This window comes from Melospiza georgiana, chromosome 4 (assembly GCF_028018845.1).
Source record: "Melospiza georgiana isolate bMelGeo1 chromosome 4, bMelGeo1.pri, whole genome shotgun sequence".
NCBI classification, from domain to species: domain Eukaryota; kingdom Metazoa; phylum Chordata; class Aves; order Passeriformes; family Passerellidae; genus Melospiza; species Melospiza georgiana.
The window spans coordinates 59,446,340-59,462,150 of record NC_080433.1 but is presented as its reverse complement, the minus strand read 5'-3'; the positions used below and the strand labels follow the sequence as shown (position 1 = coordinate 59,462,150).

General features: G+C 38.5%; 1 protein-coding gene across 1 annotated transcript in view; it reads left to right on the top strand.

The window, feature by feature from the left end:
- Positions 1–11,880, top strand: part of WASL (WASP like actin nucleation promoting factor) — a 50,331-nt gene extending 38,451 nt beyond the window's left edge. Inside the window, 6 exon segments of the mRNA XM_058023100.1 lie at positions 2,296–2,338; positions 2,733–2,886; positions 5,970–6,016; positions 6,018–6,491; positions 7,577–7,685; positions 9,112–11,880. Coding sequence (XP_057879083.1) covers positions 2,296–2,338; positions 2,733–2,886; positions 5,970–6,016; positions 6,018–6,491; positions 7,577–7,685; positions 9,112–9,173 — 889 coding nt within the window. The 3' untranslated portion in view covers positions 9,174–11,880.
- The last annotated feature ends 3,931 nt before the right edge of the window (positions 11,881–15,811 follow it).

Here is a 15,811-nt window from a genome sequence, read left to right as displayed (position 1 = left end):
AATTCCATTAAAGTAATGTTGGCATTACTAGTTACAGTAACATTACTGCACAGTGTTTTGGAAAAATGCTCTGTAGAATGGGATAGCGGATGGAATATAAAAGAAGTGGGCTAAAACACTTCCCTAAACAAATTTTGCTTAGAAAATTCAGGCATCAACCTTATTCTTACTGATCTGAGTAGTGAAGTGCTGCATCTGTTAGTGTCACTTGAATGGAAAAATACAGAAAAGAAGAGTGAGGGAAACAAAACTGAAGAGTGCTTGGTAGCTGGTCATTGTTGTGACTGTAGTGATGTAGACTTGAGCATATGTGGACAAAATTTGCATTACCTGTCAGTCCTCTGTTAGGAATTTGTGGAAGGGGTTGTGCAGCAGCATAGATAGAAAATTACTTCAAGACTTTTGTTTATGAAGTCTATCAGACTGTGACTTAGAGAAGCTGAGAGTAAGGTGATAAAATACTTAATGACATTCAAACAAAAGATATGTTCCAGTATCATATAATGTAAGCTTAAATTGTAAATGGTGACCCTTTACAAAAGAAGTCTGTTTAAAGTCCTTTTGGCTTGAGGTCTGTTTAAGTCTCCTGTAGACTGCAACAGATATGTGTCATCTTAGTATATGTAAGATACTTTAACTGCTGATTTTGTACAAACATACGGAAACTGGCATTTGGTATTGTTAGGGAAATAAGCCAGTAGGATAACTTGTGTCACATGTGCTATGATACCTGTGAAGACTAACATGGTCACTGTTTATGCCAGATCAAAGTTGCAATCAGTAGATAAAATTTTTGAATGTCTTCTGTTAGGCAGATATGGAGTTTCAGCATTTTGAGAAAAACAACAGTCTGTACTCAAAATGAATGGAACTTATTACTGTATACATTCTTCTAAGTAGCGTAAGACTTGGAGTTATCTGATAATATGTATTTGTATTGAAAATATCTGAAAAACATGTGTTATAGTCAGTGTGTACAAGTAATTTATCATACTTGGAAGGGTGAAAAATGAACAAAAAATAATGCTAAAACTATGGCATATAAAACTTCAGTGTCAATTCAGTGCACTAAATTGAGTTGCATGCTCCCAACCTCTTAAAAGAGCATCCCAAGTCACACAGATGTGCACAAATGAATGGGTAAGATCGTATTAGTGGTAAACCAATGTCAATTTACATATGCCAGGTTAATACATTGTGATCAGCTGTGAGAATTTCCTGGTAGGAAATGCATTCCTAATTAATGTGAAGCAAGCTCTATCATAGCATTCAGAATTCTGTAAACAAATCATCCTGTGTTTTGGTAGTTACTTAAAGGCATTTAAATAATTAGGCAAAATAGGTTTTTCTTTTTTATGGCATAATTTCACTCTAAACCAAGCCTTTTTCTTTTCTTGCTTCTTAAAATGTATCGTTTACTAGTCATAGTTATACCAAAACCAAAACTTGATCATTGTACTTCAGTATTTTAATGAAGAAGACTTGTGCTGCTGATAAAAACAGCAAGAATACAAGGTCTGTTGTGCAAGGCGCTGTTTAACAGCAGCCAAACAGCCTTAGTAATTTATCAAGTGTAGCCTAGACTGCATTGGCTACTAACAGCTGACCTGGTATTTTTTATAACTCTGAGCTGAACTTCCTGAGAACTGTATCTTCCTTCTAGAAGTGTGTGAAAAGAATCACTAAACATGGATTCCTGGTAACATTGTGGTTCTCTTTTCCATATCCAATAGCAGTATTGTCAGGTAGCTTGCAGGGGCACAAAACTCATCTGTGTTCTAACTGGTTATAGCATCACATAAAATAATAACTTCAGTAGCCACATGAAATGGCTGCTAGAAGCTTAGGAAGATGGCAGCTGAAAACAGTCCTGCCTTATCTTAGAAAGATGTGAATGAGAAAGGAGTGATACACACAGTGGTGACAGGGAGGATGAGGCTTTCCAGCTGCCTGGCACTGAAAAATTTGGCAATAGCTCAAGGTCCAGTTGCTGTGTAAAGGCAAAACTACTCCTTGATCTCTGAGCAGCATCATTATCCATATGCGCCACAGGGTGGCATGAAGCTTTCATGTTTTGCCACAGATTGTAACCTAAGGAGAGAAATTCTCCATTTTGCCTTCTGGACACGAGACAAAAAGTGAAAATAAAGACATTTTACTATTCCATTCTCAAGCGCGGGTACTGAGGAATAAGAATTATTTAGAAGCTGGTATCTCTGGTTATCTTGGTGTCCTCTTATTTTAGTTAACATGATCCTTTTATGCTGATTAAATGGACTTTTCTCCTTTTTTTAGACACATTGGACATGTTGGTTGGGATCCAAACACAGGTTTTGATGTAAGTAATTTAATAAGTTGCTGAAGACAATGATTTAATCTTAAGAAACTTTTTGCACTGAAGATTTGCATTAAAGAACAAGTTAACTGTACATTAAATAGTTACAAATTGGGATTTGTGATGTGATGTAAACAGAGGGATGTTGGAATAGAATGGAATAGGCAAGGGGGACTGAGGGGGGAAAGATTCAAAACCTTCAGTTTTTCATGCAGGGTACTTACTTCTCCTAAAGTAGTACTTTCTGACTTGAGAAGTCAACTCAGAGACCTATACATCACTTTGCTGTTCCTTTTAACTATATGGTTTGTTGATATTTTTTTCCCCTAATATAAATGATAGTTTTAAAATATCTCCACATTCCAAGCTACTTAAAACCAATGTATCTCACTTGCAGGTGAACAACTTAGACCCAGAACTGAAAAATCTCTTTGATCTGTGTGGAATTTCAGAGGCTCAACTAAAAGACAAAGAAACTTCAAAGGTCATATATGATTTCATTGAGAAAACCGGAGGTGTGGAAGCTGTTAAAAATGAGCTGCGCAGACAAGGTGGGATTCCTTTCACTTCCATGTAAAAATTAAAATTAAAAATTAACGGTATTTTTTGCCTTAAGGGTTAGAGTAGAAACTGTTGATGGTGAGCAGTTTTTGATTCTCTTCTCTGGGCTTCATGTCACTGCAGTTGCACTGGATCATGTTTCCATACACTGTACACTATGTAAAAACGTTCAGGCATGACCCATGAGAGTACTTGTCCCTGAGGAATAAGGATATTGATGCCAATTAAGTAATTTCCAGTAGCACTTAGTCTGAATGCAAAGTTCCACAGTATGTTTGATACAGCTTTTTCAGACTCTGTACATTAAATATTTATTTATAATCTCAATCTTATAAATAAATGAAAGTGTTGGAAGACATAATGCTGTTGTCAGCTGTATTGATAGTAGATGGCTGGCAGATATGTGTGCTGCCTGTTTACCCTGGCAGAACTCTGTAGAGAGCCTTGAAACAGCGACAGACCTGCAATTTTTATATTTTTTGAAGTTAATTTTTTTCTAATTTGAAATAAAAAATACTAGTTTTGAGCATGCTTATGCTGGAAAAAAATTCTCAAATAAGCTGCTGCCTGCCTAACCTTTAAATGTGACCTCAGCTGATGCATTATCTAGTGGAAGATAGCAAGTCAGTTTCAAATTACACTGCCAGTGTCAAACTTTCAAAAATTTGCTTAGAGCTCTTCTCAAGAGAAAAATTATCTAAGGTGAAATTATAACAGTTTGAAAGCAGTGAGTAAGTTGTTCAGTGACTGAAGAGATACAGAATCGGGGTACAATGACTTGTTACATTTATTTCTTAGGTCCGCCTCGGTGGAGCGGTATGTACTTGTGCTGGCATATGCTTCAAAGTATCCATGCTGTTGTGCGATTTCTTTCGTAGATGATACCTTAATCTGCACCTGTTTGAATGCAATATTAAAAATTATGTTTGAACTTCTTAGGTAAATTGCAAACAAAACTCCCAATTATGAATTTTTTTCTCAGTAAGAAATCTGTCACCTTCTCTATAGAATAAACTCAGTTTAAATGTTTACAAGGGTGTTGATCCAATATTGCTAACTTTAAAACTACATTGAGGAGACTTGCCTTGTAGTCTTATGACTAGCTTAAAATATTTTTAAATGCCTATTTTTCTATATTTTTCTATGTTGTATGTATTAACTTCACATTATGACCATTTGCATGTATGCAATTAAAAGAAAAACTGCCTCATCTATAATATGCATGATGATAATGTACCTCTGTGCTTTTTTATAGAGGTAGATAAAATATTCCAGTGTTTCAGTGGGTTTATCCACTATTCTGTTATTAGATGTATGGGCTTGACTGCTGTTTGAAGTGCTCTTCCTCAACTGAAAAACATTTTTCTGTGTTTATTGCAAGAATTTCTGTGCTTACATATTCACCCTGCTAGCATGCTGACTAGAGGGTTGCAGAAAAGCCATTCAGCTGAGATGGAAATTATTTTCCTGTTTTCCCTGCCCTTTCCCTAGTTTTGGTACTGGTGGTTATTTTTTTGGTGACAGTACCATCTATAGATAATTATACAAATTTTATTGTTAATATCAGTGTACAGATTAGTGTGCATTTATAAAAAAACTAAATTTATTTTCTTGCTTTGCTTGTACCATCTGTTTGAGGGGGAAGGGAGAGAGAGGGTAAGTTAATAGTGCTCTCCCCTTGCTGCTCCTCCGTCAATTCACTACAGCTGAGTGCAGACAGGCAGAATGCTGTTCCCACATATTGGATGTGGCATATCTCTCTAGTTATAATGCGAATAAACTATTTCCCCCCAGGAAAACCTAAACCTTGTGTTAGAAATCTCGGGAGAGTACAGACCCTGGAGCCCCGACCGCGTTTTTGTCAGCCTTGCAAAAACCCGTCTGCAGCGCTTGGCGGGCTGTGGCCCTTGGTAACACCGCCCTCCAGGGGCCCTAAGCGGAACTACAACCGTGCCAGCCAAAAATGGCACTTGTAAAATCAAGAATGTTAGCCGTATGTCTCTTGGAAAACACATGGCATTTCAGATCCAGTTCTCTCTGTGTTGTTCTTGTGAAGGGGTAGAAAAAAAACTCAGCAACTCGTGGAACTTAAGAACAAAATACATGCTTTTAAGAGTTGTATCTTTTTCTAAAGGTAAGCAGGGAAGAAGGCATTCAGGTATTAGTGACTCCTGCTTCCTCAAAATCTTATTTTTATGGATGTTCCCTATTCTATGCAGTGCAGCCAGACTGCTTTCTTTGCCAGTAACGTGAAGGGAATAATAGAACAGGTAGAGAATGTAATACCACTTTTGTTATAAAGGCATGTGAAATCAAACATTAATTTTATAATCCAGGTGACATACAATGGCACCTGGATTATTAAGTAGTTATGTGTAGCAACTACACAACCTAAAGTACCATGAGCCATTAGATCTTTAATGGAAGAGGAAATGAAACAGTGCTACTTAAAATGCCATTAGCAGAGCAAGTACATTTCAAGGCCACTTCACAGAGAAATGATCCTGTGTGTAGCCCTGAAGTTGTTTCCTTTTGACAGCCCCTGCCATAAAGATACTGTTGGAAGTAATTTTCAGTAAAAGACACTAAGAGTCAGTTTATGCTGCATTATAATGCATTAGTGATGGGGGGAGGGGGTTGTTACTAGAAAATACTACTTTAAAAAATGCTTGATTCTGTAATTACTTAAAGGATAGATTAGAAAGTGGAAATTCTGTATTTCACTTTAAGTGTATTTCTGAAAAGTTTTTCTCTTTTGTTGTGTCCTAGCTCAACAAAATTTTACAGGATTCTTATGAACTTTAATCAGTCATGCTGTCTTGTATCTGCTTCCTGCAGTGATTGACTCTTTTACAAATACACGCCTGACATAGGCTTTGTTTCGCTTGGTTTGCCCTGTAGGCACAACTTATATTCAGCTGTATCCATTTTAATCCAGAATTGGTAAAATTTGCACAGGCACAGAGATCCTTGCAAAAGGCAAGGCACAGCCTGTGTTCTTTTTCTGCCGGTCTCTGAAAGACTTTCAGGTGTTGAGTAGCGGGTAATTCAAAGTTGTTTTGTTTCATTTCAGCTCCACCTCCGCCACCACCGTGCAGAGGAGGACCCCCTCCACCTCCACCCCCCCCCTCCGCATAGCTCGGGCCCTCCTCCTCCCCCTGCTAGGGGCCGAGGGGCGCCGCCTCCCCCTCCTTCAAGGGCTCCCACGGCAGCGCCTCCGCCCCCGCCTCCGTCCCGGCCTGGTGCGGCGGTGCCGCCGCCGCCGCCCAACCGCATGTATCCGCCGCCGCCGCCCCTGCATTCCTCGGCCGCACCGCCCGGCCCGCCTCCGCCCCCGCCGCCACCGGCCAGTGGCTCCACTGCTCCTCCGCCCCCTCCACCTCCTCCGCCCCCTCCTGGTCCTCCTCCACCGCCAGGCCTTCCTTCAGAGGTTGATCACCAGCTTCCAGTTCCTGCGGGAAACAAAGCTGCACTCTTAGATCAAATCAGAGAAGGAGCTCAGTTGAAGAAGGTAGAACAGAACAGTCGACCAGTGTCCTGCTCAGGAAGAGATGCACTGCTAGACCAGATACGACAGGGTATACAGTTGAAATCTGTGAGTAAAAGCTGTTTTGCACCCAGGTTCCCTTGGGACATGCAAATGCAGTGTGAACAGTAAAATGTGGCTCTTCTTTGGGGGCTGGATCGTAAGTTTTAGAGTTTCTGAAGCCATGACTAAACAGTAGTACTAAGAAAATGCAAAGAACACACATTTGCTGTAGATGAGTTTTGGGGCATGAAATTACCCTTTCAAACTCAATTCTCGCTTTTGAGTAAAATCCCTAAATCCTACAATGATGATGTCATAGTATCATGACTGTACAGAACTTTTGCAAGGATTGTGAAAAGATTGATGCTTTCCTGACTATTCAGTTAAATAATCTAAACTGCAGGAGATGAGTTTAGGAGTAACAGTAGTAGAAGGCAAACACTAGATTAATTAATTTGGTTTTATTTTCATCTTAAGATGGACCTGTGTTCTGCAAATATTGAGGCTTGTAAGAAGGTATCTGCTTGTGTTTTGACAAGTGCTGCCCATGAGAGATGCCATAGCTGTCCCTGCTGCAGAACAGGCTATTACTGTTTCTTACTGATGCCAATGATTATCTTAAATAATCTCTTAAAAACTATTTTGCCTGTTGATACTTATTTTTTGCCACTACTCTGCACTCAAGGCTTCTGTTGTAAAGTGTAAGGGTGTGTTCATATTTATTTGCCATTAGAGGTAGGCATTATCAAAGTTCATTACTTCAGAAGGGATTATCAGCCCAAAGCAAACTCAGTTTACAAACCCAAGCAATGAAAAATATTTTGTGGTCTATTCCAAAGATAAAATAAATAATGGTTATGCAGCCATACAAGTCATGCTTGTACAACCATATTAAGAAGCTTTCTTTTAGATGAGTGTTCATCAAAGCTTAAATATTTAAACTCTGGTATGGCTACAGTTCTGTTATATGGTTAAAAAGTTGACTATTTTTACTAAAGATTTTGCAGTTTGAGCTAAAGGTTCCACAACAAACTGTTCCACACTTTCTCCTGGTGGAAAATAAACTCAATAATCATACAAGGAAGTTTTGTCTCAAAATACAGAGGTTCTGCTTTGCTAATGCTTCTTTCTATTGTAACCCTTTTTCCTAGGTATCTGATGGTCAGGAAAGTGCACCACCTACACCTGCACCCACCTCAGGGATTGTGGGTGCATTGATGGAAGTTATGCAGAAAAGGAGCAAAGCCATTCATTCTTCAGGTGCGTCTGATGGAATTTTTCTGACCTCACGGTGTCAGGTTTTCAAGAGTTAACACTTCTATTTATTATAAAATGATGGTGGAGAAAAGCATGGATTCCAGCAAATAGTGCAGGGCAGACTGCCCTTGGCAATGCCCTGGTGATGGGCTGAATGGTTCCTTCATGCTGCTTTGACTTACTAGGGTTTAGCAACTCGCAGTAATCCTCTACTGAGTTACTAAGCAAGGTTAATATTCTTAGAAAAACATTTCTGTTGTTGTTGCAACTGATTTGTTTTTTTTTACCAGCTGTCTGATGAAATAAGTGGTCAAAATATTGTGGAAGAAAGTTATTGGTGCTTTCTGTTTGTTGACACTAAATCTCTTGCCATCATTCAGCTCCTGTGCTGTCAGTTCTGGTGGGCTTTGGCTGCCACCTCCTGGATAAGCAGTGTTACTTGACCAGGCTTCTGCCAGGACTGAATCAACTTCCCATGCTTAAGTGCTGGGAAAAATAAGGACTGCAAGAGGATTTGCATTTCTGAAATACCAACTTGTAATAAATGTAGTTGAAATTGCAGTTCAGTAGCTGCAGTGCAGCTGTTTGGGTACATCTATTCTGCTTAGGCTTTGGTACATTTCTGGAGCTTGCCTTGCTGTCAGAACTGTATATGCAATCTACAGAGCATCTCACCAAGTGCACTATGGTTTGTTGATATGCTGCCCTATGTGGTAATTGCCAATTTTGGTACTTAACAGAAATTAAATACCTGAAGGGGAGGTAAATGCTCCCTTACAGTTTCTTCCTATGGGAAGGAAATGGTCTTGTCCAACAAATAAGTAGTTTAATTTCATCAGAGTAAATTTTTAAATGATGCATATAAAAAAAGTGGAAGGCTGAATAAAGTCAGCAAGCATTGACTTTGAAATTGATGTTCATTACACAGCTTTGAGTATTCCAGTATCCACAATGATCTTTAGCTCACCAGACCTTTTTTGGAGGGCTGATTTTTTACCTGCTTGTAAAGTAAACAAATTCCATTATGTAACAAACCTGGGGAAGCAGTTTTTACATTCCAGAAATTAATCTGTTCCTGAAGTTTAACACCCAGTCTGGAACAAGCTGGCAACTTGCACATTCTTTAAGCAACAGTAATAAATAGTAAGTGTTAAACAAGAACTTGTGATTCTTGTTCTCTTTGTGAACAAAACGCATTTTTCCTTTGTGGAGAAAAGAGTGAGTAAAGAAACAAATTAGATTTAACTTCCAGCTAGTAACTATCTGAACTGGATGTCATGTCTAGCAATCTTAAAACAGAGTATTACTAAATGTATTGTCATGACCTTGAAGTGATGGTTCTCTTTTCAGAAAATTGTGATAGAAATCAGTAATACTTTGATCATGTTAATTCTGTGCATGCAAGTGACTTGCTTTTCCTATCTTACAGATGAAGATGAGGATGAAGATGATGAAGAAGACTTTGAGGATGATGACGAATGGGATGATTGATCATATATTATTATATATATATTTTTTAAGGTGAATGATATACTAAACACTGCTTTCTGTCTATGGATTCTGTAAAATTATCATGTAAATGTTCTACCAATTTGCTGTATATTTTTGTTGCCTTTTGCTTTTTTATTAATCTGTGCAATACCTCATTTAATCTGTAAAGGTTTGTCATAATCCTCTACAAAGCTACTCCCTGTTAATGTGTGCAAGTTTACACCTGGATGATAATGTACATGTGAATACTTTCCATTCCATCAATAAGGGAGTTTAAATGTAATATGTGAGACTGACAAAAACCTTAATGTAATTTAGTTATAATGCAAGAAGGAAAACACTATTTTCATACCCTACTTTTTCTGTATCTAAATTTTCTTATTAAAGCCTAGTATAGCACTATGTTCTTTAAGTGATGCAGCTCTTAGTTTATTTAGCCCCTTGATTTCAAATGAAATGCTGTATGAACGTTGAGGCTGATTTATACTATTGCATGGTTTCAAATACATCAAAACATTGCAGGTCAAATCTTAGCAGTATGCTTTACATAACACAAAAGCACTGCAGAAATGCACAGCTAGTTGTGAAAATTACCTTGTCCTAACTATAGTACTGACTGCTACTGAACAGCAGTAGAAATTAAATTCTTCAATGGGGACCTCTATCTGAAGTTAAACAGGGTGGCTGTACTGTCATAGTGGTAAATGCAACTTCGATGCAAACACGTTCAACTTTTGGTTGGTTTGGGTTTGGGGTTTTAGGGAGGGTTTCTGGGGGATTTTTTTGTGGGTTGGGTTTTGTTGGTTGGGTTTTTGTTTGGTTTTTTTTCCTTCCCTGCTCTTTCAGAATGAGGATGTCTAAATTACTGAGGGCTGTACTGGAGGCTGGCAATCGCTACAGTTTGATCTATTTTTAAAATAAATTTTTTGTGGTTTTTAGGCTGAAGGGCTGCATTTAAGGCTTGCTTCAATAGCATTTAATTACTTTTTAAAATTTGTAGGACATTGGTGTACTAATAAACACAAGTGGTATTACTTTGCAGTCTTTGCTTTATGGTACACAGCAGATGCTGAAACACCAATCCTACATCCTGTAGGTTGGAAAGTCTCATAAACTCAGAATTATACACTATGGACAGTAAAGTACTGAACTTTATGGCAGTATTTTGTCTTCATGTGTTGGCTTTAAGACCAAGGGTTGTGATGAAGATCAAGAACCTGATTCACAAGAATAGTATTTGAATAAGTGGACAGAACATGGGATTTTCATTTCACAGCTTGCACATTTATATACATTGTACTTTGTAGTGCAGTAAACATTGGCACATCTGCCTATTATGAAGTACTAATCTATGCTAAGTGGGTATTTAATATCTGCAGCATTAATTACTGTACTTACTGTAATTTTCAGGTAGAAGATCTTTTTAAAAACCACATTATCGGACACAGAATGTTCATTAAAGTCAGTTACATTTGAGTGTAGTTAATGCATAGTGTCCTGGGTCTTTGACTGTAGTCAGGGTATCAAACAAAATTTAAGTTATCAGAAAAGTATTGACTGAAACCCAGTGTTGACCTGATCTTGACAGGCTGGACCTGCATGATACGGCTTGGATTTCTAACCCAGTTATAACCTAGTCTTTAGCAAATTAATTTAGTCGTAGGAGGAGAAAAGAAAGTTGCTGAAAAGTAGTGGGAGAGGTAAGTTTGTAGTTAAATTATTCAGAGGATGCTAACTTCCTTCCAGGAGTAATTTAAGCACATAACTTGAGGAAAAAAATTGCCAAGTGGTCTCATTTTCTTGCAGTAACTTTCTCATTGGCCTCTGCTGCTGGAAACACTTCCTGCTAGCTTTGCTGCTGTAATGGCTTGAGCTTTGGATCAAGTGCAAGTGCAGCCTCATGTAGCTAATGGCAGTGGAGTTAGCAACTTGTGTATAAGGAAAATATTTGTATGGCTTTCATATAACTTCTGGCACTGCACTCTTTATTGCATATAGGGCATTTTAAAATTAAGCAGATGAGGCCTAGAGGTTTTCCTAACATGCTACTTACTAGATATGTTTAGCTGTTATGTTCCCAGGATTGGAATTTCTGTAATATAGTTAATAATTAAGCATCACAGTTCATTAATCAAATTTCTATTCTGGATTTTGGGAGCTCTGAAGTTGCATTATTGAATAAAACTTTGATTTGTAGATACTGGCCAAAGAAAGTTTTGGGTTTTCTATTTCTTCATATAAAAAGTACACTCACACCTGTGGTGTCCAGGTTAATATTTACTTTCCAGTAGTGTTTGTTCATGATAAATTTCAGGCATACAGACTGCGATGGCAGTTAAGTTAGTCATAGCTGCATGCTTCAGCACTGCCACTTTTGCTCCAAGCAGAAGACAGCATTTCATGATACTGGTGCATTGTTGCTAAACATTGTAATGAAGGCCTCTTATATATTCTGGTTAATTGACTGTCCAGATAGCCTTAGCAATTAACAAAATAGCATGAGGCTTTTGTATCTCAACACTCTATGTGCATAGACAATATCAGCTAGCCACTTGTACGTATGAAATTCATAAGAACTTCTCAATCATTCAGTTTTCCATTTATCAAACTGAAATTTTTAGTATGTGAATTTTTGAAATGTACAGTGAATAGGATGTTGCACTGGTGGCAATTCATCATGAAGCATAATAAAATTAATTTGACCCAACTAGCGTAAAACTGTGTGGTTTTTAAGTGCTGATTGCGGCACAGGTTTTAAAATAGATCTGTAGATTGATGACACACTTTAAAAGTGACTTTGGCCACCTGGCCAAGTTCACAAAGCAGTAAATAGCCACTGTCAAATCGCAGAAGTTTCATGTCTCTGGAAAGTTGGATTGTGCTGTTGAGTAAACACAATGAGCAAGAATGTGACACCCCGTCCTCCTGGCAGATCTCACCGCTGCTAAGCAGCCTCCTTGGAAACGGCTACTGCTGCAGGCAAGTGCCATAAACCAGCAACATTTCAAGGTCAAACATCAAACAAACATGGGATCATTAATAAACATTCTAGAAGAAGTTCTAAATAATTAACTCTTGTTAGTGGATGCTCTAGCTGAACCTGGATTATACAGAGGTAAATCTTTGTCCTGCATGTTACAGAGTTTGAGTTCAGGATATTTCAGAAGTTTGCTTCTCTCTGCTAAAGCATCTGAAGAGTCCAGCATTTCAAACTGTTACCTGGTGTACACTTTGTTTTGGTGTTTAGTGCTTATCTGATTTCTCAGCGTTAAGCACGGGGCAAAGTTGGAATTGTTCTTTGGAGGATGAGCTGAGGTATATAATCATTTCCACTTCATAAGCAGAATGTCAAAATACGATTTTGAAAGGAGCCCTTTTTTTATTTTATAGTGGTTACTTTCCCAAGATTCTTGTGAGGAGGAAAAGGGAGGAAAGATCCTATTGCTTTAAGACTGGTAGCAGTCCACTGAAACAGCCTTTATCTAATCATTAGAGGAATTCTTGGTCTAATTAAAGTTCCTGAAGCTTAAGTACAGTGATAAGCAGCTTTATTTATAGAAAAGTGAAAATGGTTCAGGGAAGCTTAGACGATACTCAGCCTTTGTCTCTCAAAGGACCAGTGTTATCCTCTAGCAGTGCAGTAAGGACTCCTGTTGCTATGTATTTGTTTCATGCCTGAAATTTTCTTGTGAGTGAGAAGATGGAAAGGACGGGGTAGTAAGAACTAGAATGTGAGCTGGGAAGGTTTAACACCATGTTTTAACTACCTTGTCAGTGACTCTAGCCTGACAAGTCTAAGACAGTCTTTGAAAGTTTGAGGATGTTTATCCCGTTGTGAAGGAGCCTTTTTGGTTTGTTTTTTTAATTGCCAAATTGTTATGACTTGTGTGTTATTTTGTGCTTGAAAAAAAATAAAACATTGGTTGTCGGAAATCACAGGCTTGGAAACAATTCAGATACATGTTGAGGAATAGAATCATTGCCCAAATATAATTAGTGGGATGTTTTTCTGACAAATTTTATTTTATGCTGAATTTTACAGTATTTGCAGGTGTAACCTGCTAAAATGAATTAGAGTAGTAATTTTTCCGTTACTCAAATTTTTCTCTTACATACTTTTAAATAATAACTGCAAGACTTACCCATTTATAAACAGTGAAATTAGGAAGTTTTATATCTTACATTATTGTGGGGTTGGTCTGGGGGTTTTTTTAATCTATTATTATCAAAAAATATACTTTAAGGCCTTTTTCCTTGTGCTCTGAAGGGTTTTTGGAGTTTCTCTGGAGGGAAATTCTTGAGCCGTTACTTCATGTGTGTGCTTTTTCCTCCCTGAAGCTTAATCATCTTGAGTTTGGTTGCTTGTGCAGTATGAATTCTAAATTTATTACTTAAGGACTAGATGAGGGAGTGCAAGTTTTGCTTGACAAACAACCATTACCAGCTGGTTTTTTTTGCTTAAAAAACAGCCATTATCAGCTACTATATTTTCGTATGTACCACTTTGGGAACACAATGAAATCTGATGTTTAAAGCTTAAGAAATAGGATAATGGTTGTATCATGTAATATATCAGACACAAAGTATTTGCTTAAATGACATTGGCAGGAACAGAGATTTGGGAATTGGCTCTTCTGGATGTTGATGCCAAAAACCAGGGAGCTGCTAGAGCATCTGAGCTGGATTTGGAGCACTTTGTTGGTAGATGGGTCATTCCCAGATGCTTGGGATTCAAGGAGCATGGACTGACAAACTGTCGAGAAGCTTGCACATTTTCTATTCTCTTTCTTTTTTGGCTAATACTACAGAGTAATAGTCCTTTGGACCAAAGCGGTGCTTATTTAATAATCAAGAGAAGTAATCCTCAGAATATAGTCACTCAGAATTACGGCTCTCCAACTGTCAGCAGAGAATCTGGCTTTATTTTTAAATTCAAAATGAAATGGAAAAAGCAGACTACACCCAATAAACATAAAATGTGTTTTTATGGTTCATCTTCTGTGTATGAATGAGAAAGGCCCATGGTTAAAGCAGAAATCTGCTAGTTAGTAGTCTTTTAAATCTGTAGTAGCTACTAGTATTTAATACCTAGAGAATATGTTACTGAAACACACCTGCTGTGTCAGGTAAGAAGTGGATAGGAGTTTTTGGAGAGCAAATCTCTGCTCTCATTTGTGTTCACAGTGCTCAGGCCTGCAGTGGTTAGAAGAAAAACAGTATGAAATAATTTTGTAATGTTAAAGGATCTCTTTTGTACTGTAGTATCTTCTATGCTTGCCTTATAGGAGCTGTGATACTCTTCTGACTCTTACTGCACTCATGTCCTGGATAACTCAGATGTTTTCACATCTCAGCCCTTACTACTTGACCATTCTTGTCTTCACTAACAATGCCCCTACACCTCCTAGAATACAGTTAGCACAAATACCTTCAGCAGCTTTCAGCACACAGCTGTTGTTCAGCACATTTTAAGGAAACAGAAGTGGTCCTGATGTGGATTCCTCTTTAGAAAACAATATCTTACTCATGTATCAAGGTGAGAACAACAGAGATCCTAAATGACCAGTTGGGAAAATGCCATGCTGGTTTGCTCTCAAGAGCACTGTGAGAGGTGGGTGGCTGATTAAAGGATAGATGTAATTCAAGAAGCATTCTTCCAGGAATCAACCCAACATAGATCACTGCTGACATAGAAAACAAAAAAACACTGCAGTCTTTCTTTGGTAGTGGGCACATTGCCTGGTTCATTGTGTGTGCTCACTGCTGGCTGTGAACCTCAGGAAACCATGCACACCTTGGGCAGCAACCACCCAGGCTGATCATCATCATCCTGACATTTTATACATAGGATCCTCAGTCAAGCTGCCTGTGCTGTCTAGAGATGATACCTGGATTGGGAGTGAGCTCAGAGCAGATCCCTTGTACTTTGTGCCCTGCATGACAGGTTTTACCTGAGTTACCTTCAGCCATGCTGCAGTGGGGGGGATTTGGTGGGACCTGTGTATTCTGCCAAGCAGAAGTGAATTGTCGCAGTATTACTTGTAGACACGAGGTATCTTTATTCTCTGAAAGGCTGTAATTTCAGCCTCCTGACTGAAATCAAATGCTGTGGTAGATCAAGTTGTTAGTTCCATCCCTTGTGTGTTCAGTCATAAGAGCCTTTCTGTTGGTCCTAAAATCCTCCAGAAGAGTGATGCAATATGAAATCATTACAGTATGAAATTATTACAGATCTTTGTAGTTCCTGACTTTCCACCAAAACTAGGTTATATGCTTCCCTCTGTCCTTCCCCAAGCCATTTTCAGCACTAAGCCTCTTAGCCTTTGGCCCATTCTTCAAATACTCCTTCTCTGCCTAGATAGAACTAGTGCCTTCTGAAAGACACAGAAAAGTCAAGCTATCTGTACATTTGCTGTCTTGTCCATTCTTTGCCATAAAACAAATTCAGGTTGTTAGCAGGAGGACAGAGCCCCGAATGAAACTGCTGCTGTGTGTGACAGAAGCATCTTGTCTAACCTCAAGCAGGCTCTCTGTTGGTGCTCTTTTGAAGGTGACTTCAAAGAGTCTCCAGGCCATCAGGGCAGATTGTCTGCACGGGGTATGTCAGTGGTGTGCACAGAAAATAGAACAGCACGGGG